General features: G+C 49.1%; 1 protein-coding gene across 2 annotated transcripts in view; it reads right to left on the bottom strand.

Annotated features, from left to right (window-relative positions):
- ITGB5 (integrin subunit beta 5) overlaps positions 1-21,124 on the bottom strand; it is a 112,672-nt gene that overhangs the window by 56,159 nt on the left and 35,389 nt on the right. For both annotated transcript variants that reach the window (XM_032869450.1, XM_032869449.1), the window contains exon 5: positions 14,269-14,437. In XM_032869450.1, the coding sequence (XP_032725341.1) occupies positions 14,269-14,437 (169 nt within the window). The remainder of the gene's footprint in view (positions 1-14,268; positions 14,438-21,124) is intronic.

Genomic DNA, 21,124 nt, shown 5'->3' with positions numbered 1-21,124 from the left:
TATATATATATATATATATATATATATATATATATATATATATATATAAAACAGATATATATCCTCAATAAAGCTGTTGCATTTAAGGAAGACTTGGTTTGCTCACAAAGTCTCAATTACAAGAAATGTCACGAACAGACCCCGTGTCCATAATGTGGGAGGAAACATGGCTTGGACATGTTCTCTTGTCAGGGGCAGCATCACACAGCAGCCAGGGGCCCCATCCTTCCGCTCCCAAGTCAGCCCCACACCTGCCTCAACCTGTCTTTCTGACCTGGGGCAAGTTACTCAATCCTTCCCGGGCAGCTTCTCCTTCATAAAAAGGAGATAAGAGAATACTGACAGAATACTGACAAAATGGGGCTGTTGAGAGGATGACACACGGGAGCGGCACCCAGCTCCCCACCTGTACCTAGTGAACAGTTAAAAATGACAATGACCGTCAATCAGTATTCCCATGGAGTTGCAAGTCCCTGACCCGTCTGTAATTCAGAAGCACACAATCTTATCTTTGCCCTGTAGGATCATGGGCAATGTTTATTCTACTTTCTGCTCACGGGCATTTTCTATACTTTTAGATTGAACATATTCTCTTTTTAGAAAAAAAAAAAAATTAAGGGGGGGGGAACCTAGACCTATTTATGTAGCAACATTTTTCTCCATGTCTCAGAGTAAAAACAATATATTTAAAAGCCAGTTTCCAGGGACGCCTGGGTGGCTCAGTTGGTTAAGCCGCTGCCTTCGGCTCAGGTCATGATCCTGGGGTCCTGGGATCGAGTCCCGCATCGGGCTCCTTGCTCGGCAGGGAGCCTGCTTCCTCCTCTCTCTCTGCCTGCCTCTCTGCCTGCTTGTGTGTACTCTCTCTCTCTGACAAATAAATAAAATCTTTAAAAAAAAAAAAAAAGCCAGTTTCCATTAAATGCCACAGAGGTCAGCCACGAGATGAAAATGTCAGGGGCTGGGCCGGACGGGAACGTACCGACTCAGCAGCAAGAAATCCGGCATCGGGCCAAGGTTGCGATTCACTTAACTTCCGGTTCTTTGCTCAGACCTGCATCAAATTCACCACAAGGTCTGTTTCCGCCTTCAAACCCTTATTCCTGCACTTGCTCAGGCAACCTCACCTTTTTCATCACCAACGGGACTTGCCTCCCCGTCTATTCCCAGGGGCATCCTCCTGGCCTCTCTGATCTTTCTGTCCCCAAAGAAGAAGGGTTCCTCCCGCCCCCAGGAAACGCAGCCCCTGCATCCCGCCCTCTCTGGAGAATTTGTTCAACCAGTCACTTTCTCTTCTGGTTCCTTTCCGTGTACCTAAAAGCATGCTCATGACCACTCTGCAGAACTCTTCCTATGACCCAGCTATGCTGCCAATCTCACTTGTTTCTGTCTCTTTCCTAAGACGGCAGACTTATGTCCTCGATTTCCTCTCCTCAGTTCCTTATCATCAGACGTCTCCATGTGACCCCTAGAGAGTAATTTTCGGACCCTCTCTCCCTCCCTCATGTGCACGTGTTCTCAGTCCTGGCTGCACTGTAGGTTCTTCTAGAGAGCTTCACCAACACTAATGCCCAGGGCTGCTGATCAAACTGGGCTGATCTGCGGCCCAGCTGTCAGGGTTTTTAAAGGTCCCCAGATGAGCGTCATGTGCCACCAAGGTTAAGAACCAATCCCATGGCCACTGCAGGCCTTGCTCTTGGGGCCTCTGGGACAATCCGGAACTCTCTGGAGCCCTGTCTGGCACACAGCCCCATCCTGCCCCTGCCCCTCTGGCTGCTCTCCCAGCAGGTGGATGAGGTCAAAGACAACACTCTCCACCCCCTGCCCCACTCTGTGGAGCTTTACTTGGATGACTGGCAAACATACCCTGCACTTGACCTCTCTCTGGAGCTTTCCTCCCAGGTCTGTGCCAAAACCCAAAAGTGTCTGCCATCACCCAGAATTCAGCTCATCTGAAGGTACAGCACCATCTTTATCCCCAGATCAACCACCCCCAAGCTTCTCATTTTGACAATGGGTCTCTCACATGCCATCTCCAGAAACCTTGGAAATATCTTTTTCATCTTCTCTGGTTCCCCAAAAGCACCGGCCAGTCCCAAACTCTCAACTCTCTCATTCCTGTGTTGAGCCAGAGCCCCTGGGCAATGCTACACACGATTTCCCACCTTCCTCCTGGCCACCTGCCTGCACTTCCCCAGGAGGTGTGACCATGACCCAATGTACTCCAGCTGTTCCAGGGAGGCAACCCACACAGGCAGGAGGCCACACTATGTGGAAAGCAGCCATCTGCGGACTACAGGTGTGTGGCAGGAGTAATGAATGGCTAGGGGGACGGTCCCCAAGCCACGAATCTCCAATTCCATCCAAGTCCCTGAAGCAAACTGTCTACCTATTCTGCAGCGACCAAGCTGTCAAACTGGGGCCAGAAAGGACCTTCCCAGGGTGGAGAACTCAGCAGGGAATTTGTCCTCAGCAGTGAAGATCTGAAGGTATGGGAAGAGAGAAAGGGGTTCAGGACCCTCCCCCAGAAGAGCAAAAGCACTGGAGGGAGCATGTGCTCGGCGCCAAGGGGAAGGACGGGCGGGTGAGCACTCTCGCAGAGTCAGAGCTAGGCACCGCAGCCCGCTCTGGCGGGGTCAGACCTCTTCCATCACATTACTCACAACCCTTACAGCTCTCTACTATGCCTTCCAATCTCACTAACATCTCAGTGCAAACACCTAAATACGGGAAGCATGAAGGGCTACGGGACTGGTTCACTGTCCGCGTCAAGCTGTGGGAGCGGGAGCAGGAGCAGAGAGAGGTTGGGCAGGCCACGGGGATGGCTACCGGGAGGACCTGTGCGGCCAGGCCCGAGAGCCAGTCTGACGGACCTGGGGCTCTGTCAGACGGTGAAGAGGAGGCCGGAGTCCACAAAACGGGGAAGTGGGAACAGAGACGGCAGACTAGGCCTTCCTGACTTTGAGAAACTGGCTCCTTGAGTGAAGACAAACTTTCCGCTTTGTTTACGTCTAACATCTGGCCCGAGACAGCATGGGGACCGGGCAGCAGAGGACGTGGTTTCTCTGTCATCATCGGGGACTGCAAAGTGTGGCAGAGGAGGAGCGTCACTCAAGAGATCAAGTATAGGCAGCCAGGGGCACCTGGGTGGCACAGGGAGGCCTCCGGCTCTTGGTTTCGGCTCAGGTTGGGATCTCAGGGTTGTGATCTCGAGTCCCAAGTTGGGCTCCATATTCTGCTCCTCGAGGAATCCACTTCAGATTCTCTTTCCCTCTCCCCGCCCCTCCCACCTCTCTCACTCTCTACCAAATAAATAAATAAATCTTTAGAAAAAGAAAAAGAATAGGCTTCCATCTCCCCTTCCAACCTCCAGTCTGTCCCTGGGTCCCCCTCCCTACTTCTTCTACCCCATGGTAAGGTGGCTCCATGGAAAAGCCATTGGGAGCAGGGAAAGCTTTTCTAGGCACCAGCTCAAAAGAAGCTGTGTTTGGCACAGGAATGAATGCATCTTAGACAACGGTAGAGTTCATGGTCATGATAGCCAAACAGAAAGGCAGCAGAGACGGTGTCCTGCTGGGAGTGACAGAAGACAGGCTAGAACGGGCAAGTCCAAGAACAAAAGCACTAGTGGTTACTGGACCCAGAAAGTGACTCAGAGGAAAGATGTAGCACCTGAAGTTTGGAAGGAGTCCCAGAGCGGGTCTTGTCCTCACTCCCACCGAGTGCAGGGAGCTTTCCTCTGGCGTCCCCACCATGTGCGCAGGGGGCCCCCACACATATTCACTGCCCCATCCAGCAGTCCACTCCAAGGCAGAGATCTTTGTTAGAAAATTCTTCCTTACCTCGAACTCAAACCTGCTTCCCTCCAGCTATCCTCGCACACCCCCAGCCCCCAGAACATCCAGAGAAGTCTAGTCCCTCCTTTGTGATGATGACTGAGGTCAGGTGTGCTTTTTCCTTGGTGTCTCTTCTCCTGGTCAACGTTTAACTGACTCCTCCTAAGATGTGGTTTCCAAGCCCAGCACCATCCACTCACTCACCATCCTCTGTTCTCTCACTGTCAGCATGCATCTTAGACACAGCCCCTGCCCCCATCCCAGGCAGTTCTCGAGTCGGGGTTTGACCTCACAGAGGAAAGCAGGGCTGGGACTGGGCTCTTGCATGTGGCGCTGAATCCTCTGATGGGCTCACATGAAGCCTGTCAGTCCCCAGATCCATTCCATAGTGACTTGCTTACACACAGCGACCACAGCCAGGCATGACCAGCGAGAAGGGTAGCCTCAAGAATGCCCCAACGGGGGGTGCCTCAGTGGCTCAGTTGGTTAAGTGTCTGCTTTCCAGTTGGGTCATAATCCCAAGGTCCGGGATTGAGTCCTGTGTCAGCCTCCCTGCTTGGTGGGGAGCCTGCTTCTCCCTCTCCCCGGCTCATGCTCTCTCTCTCACTTGCTATCTCTGTCTCTCTCTCTCAAATAAATAAATTAAATCTTAAAAAAAAAAAAAAAGAAAGAAAGAAAGAAAGAAAGACTGCCCCAACAGGACAGAGCCGGGGAGGACCTGAATGCTGGTTCCCAGGAACCGGAGAAAAGCTGATGTCCCATTCAGCTGCCTTAAGGAACAGGGATGGAAGCCGCCTGAATGTGGGCTGGCCTGCTTGTTCGGAGGCGAAACACAGCTCTCTCCAAAACACAGTGCTCACACACAAGGGCGGCCTGGAATCGATGTGCCATCCCAGGGGCATTTCCAGTGAGGATGCAAACACTGGCTTTAAATGACTGGGTTTGGGGAGCTCAAGGTCAATCTAATTAAAGTGAATGCTCACCCAACATGAAGGTATTGATACAGCCCATGGGCCTCCGTCTCCAGCCACGCACTGCCTCGTTGCTGGAAAAGACACACCATCTGAAAAAGTGTCTCACCATAGCGCTGTGGGCAGAACCACTGAATTATGAGTGAAGAGGAGCAGAGTTCCCATTTTACAGAGAGGGAAGCCACGGGCAAAGACTAGCATGCTCGCTCAAAGGGCTGGGCTCCACCAGCGTTCCAACCGTGGGACAGCACTAGAGGTCTCCCTGGGAAGTCCTGAGGGCGGACAGAGCCACGTGGTTACCGTTCCCTGATAAACAAGAAACTCTCAGTGCCAGAGAAACAGCAGCACGTGCAACTGTGTTCCCCTGGGACCATGTCAGGCCTCCTCGCATGGGAAACTGCAATGGTTCCTTAGATGAGGGCTTGCTGTCCTTGGAAGCACACACCTCCCACCCCCGTGCTCCTGTGGGACACAGAGTCAGCAGGCACTCTCACGCCAAGGTGAAGAACTCCCGCCGCGGAGCCGGGGGAGTGGGTCCAGTCCCAGCTCCAGCTCTGTCATTTCTAGCTGGAAAAACCTTGAGAAATGCTCAACCTTCCTAGGCTTGTTTCTTTGTCAGAAGGGGATAGTAAAACTACATTCAAAGGACGTAGTAAAATAAGCCCTTTGAGGTACTTGGCACGAAGCCTGGCTCTCACAGAGCACGGAACCAATGGTTATCTATAACATCATCAGCAGGGGAGACCAAGAGACAGAGAGAACAAGGGGACGTCCCGAAGCAGAAGGATGCTGTGATTCGATCAGTAGGTCCTCAGGGGCCGGCTCTGTGTTCCGCTGGTCCCACACGTTGTCGGGCGAGCAACTGCCTTCCGGCCGGAGTCCTACTCATAGGGACAGGAGCTGGGACTCAGTCATCCGGGCAGCCTCAGCCTCACAGCACCGAGCACGGTGTCCTGCACACAGTAAGTACTTCGCAAATCTTCAGAAGTAATAATAAAACACTGCACACTGCCCCTTCGGGCAAGCACTGGGAGAGAAAACATGTTTGAGGGAGGAAATGAGGATGGAAAGGGGGCCGACCTGACCAGCCAGCAGGCTGACCACATGGTGGATCTGAGGTTTGGGGACCACCGAGTCTGAATTCAAACACGACACATCGGGAAAACGGAGGTTAGTTCTGTGACTGGCTTCCCCAATCATGCCGACATTCAAGTCTATTTCTGTCACTTTATGACAATAATCATGTTCCCATTAGTTGTTTTTCCTGCTTCCATCCATACTTTGCAATGAACATTTTTCTTTTTAAAATCTGCTCTGTGGCTAAACCTAAGGAGGGCAAAAGTGTAGTATTTCTTTCCTTGGGGAAAAGAAATATTGGCCTGTGAGTCAGGACTGAGACATTCCCTTCGAGCCCAAGCCCAACAACAGGCAACAGATCTTGTCTGATGTGGACTTTCCGGGAGAGTCCAATCCAAATATTAGAAGAGAAACGTTTGGAATGTATGAAGCGAACCACACAAAGTTGCTCTTTTTTTAGCAGAAACTATTAGTAGTCAAGTATCAAATACCACTGATCGTCAAATATCAGTAACTTCATATGGTTCCTGCTAATGTTTACAAAGAGGTTGTTATTACCTTCTGCTGGGTCTGCGAGCTCAAATCAAACCCCCGAGGACAGGGACTTTTCCCCCATCTTTCTTTCGTTCTTCCCATCGCCCCTGCCACAGAACACTCACTAGGTGCTCAAGAGACACTTGCTGAGTGGGAAAGTACTACTTCCGGTTCTCTTGAACGGATACATATGAAACACTGTGAATGACGTGGAGGCAGCCTGGTCCCACAGGAGGGTGGAGGGGCTTGGAGCCAGGGGGACCTGCAGGTGCCTGAACTTAGAAGCATAAAGGAATCTGTGAGAACAAAGCCTCTGTTTGCTCCCCAAGTGTGGTTTTTTTTTTTTAAGATTTTATTTATTTATTTGACAGAGAGAGATCACAAGTAGGCAGAGAGTCAGGTAGAGAGAGAGGAGGAAGCAGGCTCCCCACTGAGCAGAGAGCCCCATGTGGGACTCAATCCCAGGACCCTGAGATCATGACCTGAGCCGAACTGTCTCGAAGGGGAGGCAGACATTACTCAAGGAGTGGCCCAAATACAAAGAAAACAGTAACTAAAGTAAACGTGACCAAGGGCCTGGTGCTCCATCCGGTTTCCCTGACACACAAACACATAAGTGGAGGTCTGAAACATCAGTAGGCAGATATTAGACATTCAAAGAAAAGCAGGTTTGCGGGTAAGAAGAGAGGGATGAAGAAGTGAAGCAAAGACTTTCAGGGCAGTGAGGGGTTCTATGTGATACAATCATGGAGGTTACATGTCATTGTACATTGGTCCAAACCCATGGGACGTGCAATACTAAGAGTGAACCCAAACGTCAACTCTGGACTTCAGCAGATACCGACGTGTCAACGCTGGTTCAAGGACTGGAACAAATATACCTCTCTGGTGGGGATGTTGGTGGTGGGGAGGGGCCGTGGGGCTAGAGTGGGGGTACAGATAGGAGGCATATGGAAACTCTGCATTTTCTGCCCTATTTTGCTGTGAACCTAAATCTGCTCTTACATAAAATAAAGTTTATTAATGAAAAAGTTAAAGAAAGAAAGAAAAGCAGGAATACAGGGGAGGAGTACTGCAAACAGAGAAAACAACACGTGCAACGGGCCCTACCTGAATCAGAGTACAAGAGTCAAGGTCACTGTCAAGGTCATTGTGGCTGGAATGCAGACGGCAGGGGTGGAGGCTTAGGGAGAGAACAGGGCCAGAAGAACCCAAGAATCAGTCCTTGTCTCTTTTCCTCTTTCCCAAAAGACATTTAAAGCAGTGAGGAGCCCGTAACTTGAAATGAAAAAGTGACATCCTAACCTCAGTCATGGAGTGGGCCTCCTATCCTCCCCCCAGGATGATTCTCCCCTGCTGTCATTAGCCAAGTGAGTCCAGGGATGTGAACACCCTCAAAACAGGTACTACAGGCTTCTGCTGGAGGACCTAAAGAGACAAAAGCTCTCATCCCCACCTGGGCGGAGTTGTAACAGTGTGTTCCCACCCCCTGTGTCAACAAGCAGCTGTTGGCAGGGTGGCTGACACCCAAAGTACAGTTCACAGGCACCAGGCAGAACGAGGAAACCGCGCCTCAGGTATCAAAACAGTGACATAATTCAAAAATTCAGAGGAGACCGCAAGGACCTGCAAACTAGAAAGCCAAGGAGAATCTTCACCACCTCCGGCAAAAAAGCCACCTGGGCTCAGGCAGATCACCTGCACACCTGCACGCATGGTCCCTGAGGCTTCCCTGGGCCACAGCGAGGTGCCAGACTTCCTGGTGTTTCACCAAGACACTGAGCCAGAGGAAGAACACACATGCTGGGGAGAGAATAAGCCCCCCCAAACTGGGGTACAGTCTGCCAGCAGAAGCAGCTCACATGTGCTAATGGAGAACCCAGGCTGTGAGGACAAGGAACAGGACACCTTCAGGTGACAGAGTGTCGGGGATGGCTGCCTTCTCCGAGAAGTACATACGTTTCTCAAACCATACTTGGAAAAACCACACAAATCTAAGGTTTAAAAGAAATCAGGCAAATGAGGGAGAAAAAAAAAACAAAAACAGAACCCCCAAAACCCAAATCCACTCTGTGAGAGGCTAGGACAGAGGAGAGAGCGGAGTGGAAATCTCTCAGAGCTGTGTCTGACTCCAGGCACGGGGAATTTCCTACCCTCTACAGGTATCAGTTGCAGCCTGGCCCTGGCAGGAGGCTCAATAGTGAAGAGCAAAACCAAGGGCTCTGAGCAAAGGGGGAGGGACCAGCGAGTCCTTCAGGGAAAATAGCCCCGACCAGCACAACGGAGGACATCCTAGAGATCCTGCCTCCAATCCCACCTCCCTGCACTTTCCCGATGAGCGCTCTGATGCCCAGAGCAGTCAGCTGGCCTTCATGGAACCAGTAAGCAGCACAAGAAGCTGAGCTTGATCCCATGACGTTACTCAAAGTTGGGTCCTCCCTGCTCTGCACGGCACTGTCACTATTTCCCAAAGCACCAGGCACCAGCTAACATTCAGGGCATGGGCTTTAGAATCAACCAGATCGGGTTCAAAGTCTGGCTCTACCTCTTACTAACAGTAAGTTTCACGAATTCTTGTGCTACTCAGTTTCCTTCCCGGTCAGCTGGGGACGGCCACCAGCACCACCAATACCCTGACGGACTGCTTGAGTCTCAGAGAGAACATATGCAGAACACCTGGAGTGTAGATGAGGGCAGAACAAGGGTAGCAATGATTCTGTTTCTAGGGGTCTGCAGAATTTGGATTCCTGCAGAAAGTCTTACCAGAGTGCCCAGCAATTCCAGGGCTGTGTCTCCATTCTAGATTAGAATGTTCTCACCAGCAAAGGCATAAAGTGACCCAATCCAGGCCATAGACTTTTTACGCAGCATATAACTTACTTTGTTTACTTTGAGACTGATTCATCCACCTATTTCTGGGAGGACATATAATGTTTTAAAAATTTAACAGATAGTGCAAGGTCAGAGAATCAATATTCAAACAAAGTCTGCTGAAGGCTGTTCAGGATAAAGGCTGGGGCCTAGAAGCTGAAGACAAAAGGGGAATGTGCAGGGTCGCACGCATCTTACTTCCTGTCTAACTGGAGAAAGCAGCCCCTAGGACCCCATGTAGCCAGGATGCACCCGGCCAAGCTCAAATTTACAGGTCACCTCTTTAACCAAGAACAACCACAGAGGGGTGAGTGACAACTTGGAACACAGAGCTCCTGGGCCACCCCTCCCACATCCCCCCAGGCGAAGGGCAGTCCCCGCTCAGGGAGAACAGGAAAGCAACCCTAGTTCCAGTCTGAACCACTCATCACATTTCTATCTACACGATTTCGGAATAAACAACCTAGAGTTAACTTCTAGAAAGTCCTGGGAGAGCAATAAAAGTGGTAATGGGGAAATTAATAGTCTGACCAAGAAAGGTTCGAGCACAGTTTCTAGGTAAACATAAGAAATTAAGAGCAGTAGTATTCCTTTATCCAACCTAGCCAGATAGAAGACTGGAAAAAATGCCTGCACTGAGGACAGAAGCCTCCCTTAGCTGTGGACACTTTTTAAATGGCCTATCACAGCAATGTGACCCGCTGCGGGGCAAAGACTTGTACGGGTAGAATCAGGGTCCTTATTCTAAATGGAATCCTAACTAGAAATAGTTCCCTTCTTTTTGCTGAAAGAACAGCTTTCCAAGAAATATAAAGCAAGCCACAGAGGTGGGATTTAAGGTCAGGCATGTGAACATTCCATAGCCCTAAACCCCACAAGCTGATAACATTCTATCCCGGAAAAACTGGCCGAGAATGAAACCAGAACAAAGAGGCCCCTGTGAGCTGCTTAAGCCTGCTATCAGCTCATCTCCAAGGGCTCAGGGTCACGCTCTGCTGGGGGGTGGGATGGGGGCACAGATGGCTGTCCAGCCAGCTCTGGCCCTCATGACCCTGCTCTCCAGACACAGCTTCCATCAAGCTCAGTCTGCAGGACTGAGTGGAAGGGCCTTTAATCTGAACCTGCGTCAATCAGCAGGTAGAAGAAAACTTGGTAAACAAAGTCCGAAATGCTTAGCTCTTAGAGAAAAAAAAAAAAAACAACAAAAAAAACAACCAAAAACCTCTCAAAATCTAATTATCTTTCAAAATCTAAGTATCATTTAAACAACTGATAGCTGAGATTTGCTTCAAATAACGGAAGAGGGAACGGTGAGGAACATAAATGAAACAAGATTGGCTAGCAATTGGTCACTGTCAAAGACAGACAACAGTCGCATGGGTTTAATTTCACTGTTCTCTCTACTTTCGTATGTTTGAGATGTTTCATTCTAAGTAAAAAAAAAAAATCATACAAAAGCAATGTGAAAATGTAGGTAAATAAAAAAATTAAAAACCAGTGAAGAAAACAAAAACCACACACAGTCCTATAACCACAGAGAATTACTGTCAATGCTTCTATTTGCTTCCAATCTTTTCCACATTCTTCTTTCTTTTGTTTCCAAACTAATGTCATCTGCCTATACTGTTTTGTGACCTGCTCTCCATTCCTCTCTTACTTTATCTTGAGAATTATTCAAGTCTTTAACTGTCCTTTAAGAGTATGATTGTCATAGTCTTTCATCAAAAGGTAAGCCAAAATCTATTTCTAGTATTTGACTTTTATAAGTAAGTGTGTGGTGAACCAGGAAGGATGACATTTCTAATATAGGTGATTCCAAGTTAAGAAATTAATTTCTGGGGGCACCTGGGTGGCTCAGTGGGTTGGGGCCTCTGGCTTTGGCTCGGGTCGTGGTTCCAGGGTCCTGGGATCAAGTCCTGCACTGGGCTCTCTGCTCAGCGGGGAGCCTGCTTCCTCCTCTCTCTCTGCCTGCTTCTCTGCCTACTTGTAATCTCTGTCTGTCAAATAAATAAATAAAATCTTTAAAAAAAAAAAAAGAAAGAAATTTCTGGATATGTCCCCAAACATAATCTGACAGCATACAGGCAAAGGAATACTAAGGAAGAAGCCACTGGCTCCCAGACTAGATCACTGTGAGCACTTACTAACTTTCCAGGTACCTGCTGTTGCCAAGGCCATGGTGGGAGGAAATAGCAACAGACATAAAACTGAAACATGGTCATGAAGTGCCTCTCAGGCAACAATTCACAAACCAGATCCACACAAGGAGTTCAAGACATCTGCCAGCATCTCTGAAATGCTCAAGTCTTGAGATACTAAGTTTCCAAAGGCAAGGAGATGTGCAGGGGCCTGGGGTGGTACAGGAAGGCTCTGTAGGCAAAGGAAAGGATCCAGCAGATTCTCGGAGACCCCCGTGCCTCCAACACTCAATCATTCCATGCCAGTGATGCTTACAGAACTAACAGAACTGACATCGCTTAGTCCTATCACTGCGTTCTTTCCCCAGAGCCTTAAAGATGATTTCTTCCCTCCAAAAAAAGAAAATCCACAAAATTCTCAGGATGGGGAGATGAAAGGGATCTTGTTTCCCTGAACGGTTTTTCCCTGCCAAGAAGTCGATTTGGCAGAATATCTGGGAAGACAATACCTCATACCATCAGTCTGAGTGCCAGTCAAAGATGTAATTTTTCTTTCTGAAGCAAATCCGTAAGTGGCCCATTTTGTGACACATGGTAACGACTGACAGCTGAACACGTTCTAGCTATGTTCCGTCTGGCCTTCCCGGACTCCTGCGAAGCACCGGGAGCCTCTGAATCAGACTGTGTGGCTCTGGCCAGCAGCCGGGAAGGGTCACGCTGCAGCCATCCTGGACAGGGAGCCACAGTGAGAACTTCTCTAGAGGCGGCCCAAGGACGCAGTGAATGACAACAGAGCTGCAGTGGGACCACGAAGAGGACTGCAGGAGACCGGGGTTTCTTCCAGTTTCCTTCCCTTTACCCCTCCCTGTCAACCATTTCCGTTTTTTATTTCAGAAAGGACAACCGTGGCTCTCTTAGCACTCGGTCAAGGATGGAATAGAGAAAAAGTCAGGCTGTCACACCCTGAACACACACTCTCTGAGGTCAGAAACTAGGTAAGTGGGTAACTAAGTGCTTATCTGAGTTCCAGTCCTCTTTCCCAGCCCTCCCCAAACACAGGGGTCCCAAGGATTGCCCTAAGGCTGCTGAGCCACCAAAATTCTCAAGAGCATCATCATTTACACGTGCTCTATGATGACTACTATGGAAAAATTATAAAAGTATGTGCGGGGATAGCAAATTCACAAGTGATTTTTTTTTTAATCTTTTGTTGTTGTTACAGAGTTGTTTTGACTGTAGAAAATTAGCTTAAGAAAAGGTTATTACCTAACAAGACTTGGGGAGGATATGGAGAAAAAGGAACTCATGCATTGTTGGGGGGAATAGAAATTGGTGTAGTCACTGGAAAATCAGAGGGAGGTTCCTCAAAAAATTAAAAACATTAATACCATATGATCCAGTAATTCCACTACTGGGTATTTACACAAAGAAAATGAAAACAGATGAAAATATCTATGTACCCCCATGTTTACTCCAGCATTATTTACAATAGCCAAGACATGGGAAAAACTGAAGTGTCCATCAGCAGACAAATAGTTAGATACACACACACACACACACTGGAGTGTTACTCAGCTATAAAAAAAGAATGAGATCTTGCCATTTGTGACAACACGGATGGACCTAGAGGGTATTACACCAAGTAAAATATGTCAGAGAAAGACAGATTACCATATGCTTTTACTTATATAGAATCTAAAAAACAAAACAAATGAACACACAAACAAAAAGCAGAAAATAGACCCATAAATACAGAGAACAAATTAATGATTGCCAGAGGAGAGGGCAGTGTGGGGGCGGGGGATGGGCAAAAGAGGTGCAGAGGAGAGGGAGATACAGACTTCCAGTTCTGGAAAGAATAACTTCCAGGGATAAAAGTTCCGGCGTAGGGAATGACGTCAGTGGTGCTATTACAGTGTTGTACGGTGGAGGACGGTAGCTGCCCTGTGATGAGCACAACAACACAATGCACACACTTACCGAGCCACTATGTTGTACACCTGAAACTAATGTAACACCATGTGCCAACTCTACTCCAATTAAAAAAAAAAAGAAGAAGAAGTTATTACCAACATTCCATTTATATATTTCACTGAGATTAGAACCTCTCAAAGCATGAGTTCATTTCTGACCTAAGTCCATGTCTTCCCTCTGGATTCATATATCACAGAAAAAGCTGGTGGGGAAAAACAAACAGACAGAAAGGCAACCTATGACGACATGCAATTCTCCTCTTCAGCTGATTCCCTCATACAGCGATCTTTAAGATTTACCAAAACTGGGGCGCTTGGGTGGCTCAGTGGGTTAAAGCCTCTGCCTTCGGCTCAGGTCATGATCCCAGGGTCCTGGGATCGAGCCCCGCATCGGGCTCTCTGCTCTGCGGAGAGCCTGCTTCCACCTCTCTCTCTCTGCCTGCCTCTCTGCCTACTTGTGATCTCTGTCTGTCAAATAAATAAATAAAAAATCTTAAAAAAAAAAAAAAGATTTACCAAAACTGGGCCAGAAAGCTCAATAAGCTTCTATGTACAGGGCTTGAACTTTACCTTTTTCCCCTGGAAAGAAGCAGAAGAGCTAAAACATAAACACAGAGCAGCTGTCTTCTGGCAAAGACAGCACCCCATTGCGCAGAGCCACACCCTGAGACCGAGACATGCACCAACCCTGACCCGTCCCTGAGCCCCAGCCGACAGAACTGTTCCGTATCTCCCCATGGGCCCCTGAGCTCACCCTCTGATGGAAGAATGGACAGGAACCGCAGGCTGGAGTGGCTCAAAATCTGCCACCTCCTGCTGGCAGTGCCAACACCCACCCACACGTAGGGATGGCACCAGCAAGAAAAGTTACCTTGCAGACAGCCGCCTGGAGAACGGCGTCAAAGCCCCCCTCGGGCGCGTCGCGGTTCCGGGACACCCGCTGTTTGCGGACCTCCTCGTTGAAGCTGTCCACTCTGTCTGTAAGAGGCAGCAGATGGCGGAACCCAAAGGATGGGACGCAGTTTGGGAATAACTTGTAACTGGAGAGAAAGAAAAGGAGAGTCACTTTCTAGCACTGTAAGTAAATCCTGAACGACCAAGCACTCAGTGTGTTCACGGAGCACCTCGAGCAGCCCTAGTCAGTATTCTCCGCTCCTACGGTGTGCCCCCGGGACAGGCAGCATGGAGTGGACAAAGAGAAACAACACGGTTCTTACTCTACAAACATCAAGGCCTAAGCTACAGGCAAGTCGGCATATCCAGGTTGCTCAGGGAATGGAATGGAAAAACGGTTCGGAAAAAAGTAGCAATAATCACGGGTTACTCCACATGAGGGAGCCCTGCCGCGGGCCTTGAAAGATACAGGGGACCCACGGCACAGGCACCATGGCCCAGGCAGCACAGCAAGGAAGGCTCTTCTGGGCTAGGGATGGTGGGCAAAGTCAAGTGAGAGCAGCCTGAATGGGGGTCTGCTTTGAAGCCAGCTTCCCACATCCCCTCTGCGGCCGCCATGTGCCAAAACATCGCGGAACCCCTTTGTGCCGACCCACGCAGAGACACCACGACAACCCGGAGCACGAGCACATGTCAATGGAACAGGAGTGAATGCATTCTTTCCACTACTTCGCGTGTTGGTAAATAGTGCAGTGATAAGCGATCAGCTCTCCTAAATGCAGCAGAAATCCTTCAGAAACTAACCACCTGCAAATGGAAGGTTAGCTCTGGCAGCTGGGGAAGAGGCAAGCACGGCATCTCGGTGGCAGGCGGGCACTGCCTCTTTCTCCCACAAGACTGGACAGTCTCATCTGCAGTCTGCAGTAGAGATCCCCATGTTAGGAGTTAGCTGGACAGTGAGGGGGTCAGGGCCGGGGCCCCCATGCAAAGAGGGGGTCAGGACAGCGACAGTGAAATAGCACTGATGTCCTGTGTGGCAGCTTAGACAGGACTGCATGGACTTTCTACTCTGCAGCCTTTGCAGAAATGACTTCTGCAAACCGTTCTAAAATAAGATAGCTAAGCACAACAGCATGCGTCAATATCACGGGCAAGGGGCAGATAAGACATAAGCCCCCAGATGTCAGCATAAAAAGGACCATCAGCATGTGGACATTAACAGGTAGACAGAAATGTGCCCGAAGCCCTGACTGGCATGACTCAGCACACCCTGAATGCTTAAGAAAGTTCTGCAAAAGACCTCCTAAAAACCCTCAAACTCAGGAACTCCGAGGGTCCCCCTCCCTCTCTGGGAGCTTGGTACTTTTGCTCAGTAAACTTGGCTTGGCTGCCCACCACTCTTTGGTCTGCCACGTCATTCTGCCAACTGGCGTGACCAAGAACTGTGGGCACTAAGGGGACAGAAATCCTGTAGCACCAAGTGGCCCCATACCCGGAGGAAGTTAGATTCCGTATCTCCCTGACATAGGAAGAGAGGCCTTACACCGTTTCACAAATGGATTCTCTAGGGGAGAGGCGGGAGGGGAGAGGGTCCTGGGCACAGAGCAGCACACATGCCAGAGCCCTGTGGCAGGAGAAAACATGGGGAGCCCAAGCACAGGGAGGCCGGGAAAGTGCAGGGCAGGAAATGAGGGTGAGGCTAGGCCAAGGGGAGGCTGGGAAGGCAGAATGAAAGAGACCACACAGGTGTGTGGCCTCTCTCAGAATAAAGGACAAAAAAAAAAACTACTAATGGAGAGGCATGGTAGGAAGGCTTTATAATCCAATTTAAGCTGTGTGCATGGGAAGGGAAACAGGCTTAGCAACTATTAGGGGATCCTGCCTGACTGCCGTCAAGCAGCAGCAGCCAGGGCAGGTCTGGACAGGCTCCCTTTCTCCCAAGTGAGAGGCAACCTGTAGCTTTCTAAGAGGCCATTCCGTTCCCCCGTGGGACGTGCAGTGCCTGCTCTGTCCACCAGGACACAACAAATCGGCCCTGGACAGAGTTGACCCCACTGCCAAAATGGCCTTGGCTCTCTCTGGATGGAGGGTGGGAGTTGCCCGCTTCCCTACATCTGCCTCCCCTTTGTTTCACTCCCTCCCTCTCCCTCAGTTCATCTAAGACTTGCGCTTTCTAGAACCCAGGCCACTCAAATGTTTTATCCCCATTTCATTCTGCCATGAAGGAAAGGTCATGGAAATGATATTTCCGGCTGGAAGAAGGAAAGGAGTGGAGGTCCCAACAGCAGTTATTGCAACTGGACAAATGGACAGATGCAGGGGGAAGTATATATACACCAACTCCCTTCCTCCAAGCCACTACACCTCTCTGTGTGGTTCTGGTGCACAACTGGGAGTTCAGGCGCACGTCGTGTGTGTGTGTGTGTGTGTGTGTGTGTGTGTGTGTGTGTGTTGGCTCGGTTCATCAAGTAGGTTGAGGAAAGGGAGGAGAGGAGCAGGACAGTAACTGTTGTTCAGTGAGAAAGCCGGAGAAGCTGTGGAAAGCTCACCAAAGTGAGCCTGGCATTTTTTACCCTTTCCCTTTCATTCCTGCTAGCAACATTAAGTAGATCTATCTTTACCTGGAGAATTACTATTAAATAATTGGGAACTAGACAATGTGTTTGCCAGAGAGAAGTCTTCATGGCAGAGAAATTACTATAATCAAATCAGTCACCTCTTTGTGAGAGGAAAACGGCTTTGTCCCACTGAATGTCTCACAGTCACTAAAACACAATGTCCTCTGTGACTAGTTATTTAATTTAATCCCTGGAAGGCCTGAGTGAACTGAAGGTCTGGGTGTTTGGGGGCCTAACGCTGAGAAACATTCCAACCCGCACCTTGTGTCTGCCCAGAGAGCCCTGTTTAGGGCCATGTATAGGGATTTACTAAATTAAGAATCATGAAGCAACTAGGTAAATAAAGTACACAGGCTTAAGTTGCCTGAGGGGAGCACGTACATATGAAAACAGATTGCAATTTAAAGACACTAGATCCAGGCAAATCCAGAAAATAATCCAAAGCTTCAAGACAACATTATGGGATAAGCTGATGTGGAAAGAGCTCCCCTCTTACTGTAAATATTTAGAACTGCTGGATAACATAAAATTTGTCAAACTGTCAACACGTAAACGTTAATATTGAAGCTTAGCAGAGAAATCCCAGGTACCAGAAATGAAGGGGAAAAAATCGTTCGACAAATGAGCACGCTTAGGAGATAGGTGGGCCTGGGGCGAGAGTTCAGGCCAAGGAGATCCGGGATGTGTCAGGACCGCTCGGGTGGAAGTCCTAAGGGCCGGGGGTGGGAGTCAAACGGGGACAGATGAAGTCCGGGAACCGGGCTCTCCGCAGAATGCTGAGCGCCACAAAGAGCTGCTCTGTCACCAAAATCAAAGACAAAAATTACAGCCACTGGCCTCGGAAAGAAGCAAGGAAGAGCCACTCCAGGCCCAGAGTGAGATGAATCACCCATAAAAATTGTTCACTCCAGACCCAAGCAAGTCAGAAGTCACTGTTTTTATGGTGAAGGAATGTCCAACTGAGACGAACAGGAAAACTTGTCCCATGGAGACCCAGAGGATCCCGGCGGCAGCAGGCAGACACCCGACCCGCAAGGATGCAGATGTGCCAGCCGGCAAGCCTGGGGCTGAGATGCTCGTGCGGAAAACCAGAACAGGCGAGGAAGCTGATGGCGAAGTTCTGGACCCCGCAAGAAACAAGCCACCTGGAAGGAAGGTCCACAAACGCAACAAACAGGAAGAACTGCTGTTCTAGAAATGGAGGCAACAGAATGATCTGAAGCACGGTAAGACGAGGTACTTCAGACAGCAAAGGAGAGGAGAGAATAGATACCAAAAGCTAAAACAGGGTATAAGAAGGAAAAAGAGTCAGAAGGCTCTGGAGGGGTAGGGGACCCAGTGTCAAAAACAGAAGTTTGGAAACAGAACCAACTAAAAAATATAGTCAGTGAAATAAAAAACGAATCATCAGTGTACGGATGAAGCAACTGAAGAACAAAATGGTAAACTAGAAGAAATGTCCTATTCTGGAAATTAGTGTTACAAAATGAAGAGGAGGGGGGGTCCAAGAGGAAATGTCTATGAATAGTCAAGAATAAAAACGTGTATTCTCGGGGTGCCTGGGTGGCTCAGTTGGTTAAGCCGCTGCCTTCGGCTCAGGTCATGATCCCAGGGTCCTGGGATTGAGCCCCGCATCGCGCTCTCTGCTCAGCAGGGAGCCTGCTTCTCCCCTTCTCTCTCTCTGCCTGCTTCTCTGCCTACTTGTGATCTCTGTCAAATAAATCAACAAAATCTTAAAAAAAAAAAAAAGTATATTCTCAGGCTAAACACACAGACTAGATTCTGAGCAATGTAAAGAAAAGTCAGTTCAATCTAGACACACTGAAATGTGTATCATTACAGAATAGGAAAAACACAGGAAAATATTAAAAGCCACCAGAGAGAAGGCAAACCATCAGACAGACAGCAGACTTCTCATTGGCCACAAGAAATGCCAGAAGACAACGAAATCATCCCATCAAGGTGGGGAAGGAAGACTCTGAGCCCTTGGAAGAAATACGGGAAAGGTAAGAAAAAACATAAATGATGAAGGATGAAATGTGTTATCTCAATTGTGCAGATTTTCACATGTATATTTCTGTGTGTGTTTGTGTGGCAAGAACATTTAAGATCTACTCTCTTAACTTCCAAGTATACAAGTATGTGTTCCAAGTCTAGTATTGTCAACGATCGTTAACTGTGCTCTACATTTCATCCCCAGAACAAATTCATCTTTTAACTGGAAGTCTATCTTTTGACCAAAGTCTCCCTGTTTCCCCCACCTCCCAGCCCCCAGCAACCACCAGTCTACTGTTTCTATGAATTTGGTTTTTCTGGATTCCACATATAAATGTGACATGACATGCACTTCTTTTCTTTTTTTAAAGATTTTATTTATTTGGCAGAGAGAGAGAGAGATAGAGAGAGCGCAAGCAGGGGGAGCAGTAGGTAGAGGGAGAAGCAGACTCCTTGGTGAGTAGGGAGCCCAATATGGGGCTCTCTCCGAGGACCCTTGGATCATGACCTGAGCTGAAGGCAGATGCTTAAAGGACTGAGCCCCCCAGGCGCCCTGAAAAGAGTTTTGGTTAAGATGCTGTTGCACCTGGTCAGCAGCAAAACTCCAACCAGAGGACATCTGGAACTGAGACTCGGCTGAAGGGGCCTTGGAGTCAGGACCAGACTAACAACACCAGCAGTCACCGGTGGCCAGAAGGAAGCTAAACCCAGCAAATGATGACACGTAGGCCTCTTAGCAGTTAAGGAACTTAGATTCACTTTTCTATTTAAACCTTTTTCTTATTCATTGATTTTCCCACCCCTGTGTCAGTTCCCAAGCCCTAAGGGAAGGTCGAAGGGAGCTTCAAGAGAGTGCACGGACAGTCCAGAAAGATGAAGGAGAACATCCATTACCAGCACGAACACCACCGCGTGCCGACCACCCAGCCCAGGGCAGGGCTGGGAGCTGCTGAGGCTGCTGAAGATAAGCCAGGGAGTTGGGCAGGTTCAGGGGACAGCTCCCTTCCTCCCTGGGGCAGCCAAGTAACCCAAGGATGGAAAATGCCACCGTAGGCAGAAAGGCCTGGATCCAAGTCCCTGCATGAAGGAGAGCCATCAGGGAAAGCAGCTCAACCCTCACCAGACTTGATACAATCAAGAAATAAACCCGGATGGTGCTGAGCCATGGGGATGCGGGGGCTGTGTGTCACAGTAGCATCGCCCAACACTGCCCTCGGGCAAGTTCCTTGAGGGTCAGGTGGTCTGGGAATGGGTATTGGCCTTTAGACTGGACTCAGGAGGAGCTTCTGTGCTGTCGTGTGACTTGGATGGACAAAAGCAAGCACGGTGTCACCGGGACTGCAGACTCTGAAACAGTCTGACTTCACTCACACTCCAAGTCCCCCCTTACTAGTGGTGTCATCTCGGGTCAGCTGTTTATTCCAAGTGTCCGTGTCCTCATCTGCGAAGCACGGCTCAACATCTATCAGAGGGACCTCAAAAGACTGTCACGAGATTTAAATGAGATGATCCATTCGGTGCAAAGCACTTCGTGCGGTGCCTGACACTTGGTAAGAACCTAAGTCTTCGCCGTTTCTTGTCTAGTAACGACTCTGGGGCCTCACAGCCCAAAGCCTGATTCAAGTTGAATGTGGGGATGAGAAAGAAAGAGCTGGAAGTTACCACTCGTTGTCACAGACCACATAATCCTGACATTTCAAGGGAACCATTACAAGACTAGAAACAAGCCAACCTAGAGGTTGCCTTAGGGGAGCTGGCGGCTGTGACCCCCCCATCCCCGCCACCCCCCGGCATAAGTACACGATGGAGGAGTCCTGGTCACCAGTCCTGCTTCCTCTTCTTCCTGGGCACAACCAACCTAGCTTCCAGCCTCCTTGTTAGAACTCCCTTCTACCTGGTAAGATACAGAAGCAGTGAAAGCCACTCAGCCCTGGCCCATAAGCTCCACCTCTGAGCAATCGTCCAGACACAGGGACCTTCAAAGTCACATGTGGAAGATGAAGAAGTCCGGGGCACACGGAGCCTGGGTCCCTGGTCCCTGATACCCTGCTTAGAAGAGAGGTGTGCACTGATCAGGAGAAGACCCATTTTTAGGTGGGCAGGAAATAAACTTTTTTTTTTTTTAACCATTTTATTTATTTGACAGAGAGAGCACAAGTGTGCACAAGAGGGGGAGCTACACAGGGAGAAGGAGAAGAGGACTCCCCACTGAGCAGGGAG

Source organism: Lontra canadensis, unplaced genomic scaffold (genome assembly GCF_010015895.1).
Source record: "Lontra canadensis isolate GAN:19392208 unplaced genomic scaffold, GSC_riverotter_1.0 scaffold38, whole genome shotgun sequence".
NCBI lineage: Eukaryota > Metazoa > Chordata > Mammalia > Carnivora > Mustelidae > Lontra > Lontra canadensis.
The sequence above is the reverse complement of the archived record's forward strand: the minus strand, read 5'-3'. Positions and strand labels throughout refer to the sequence as shown.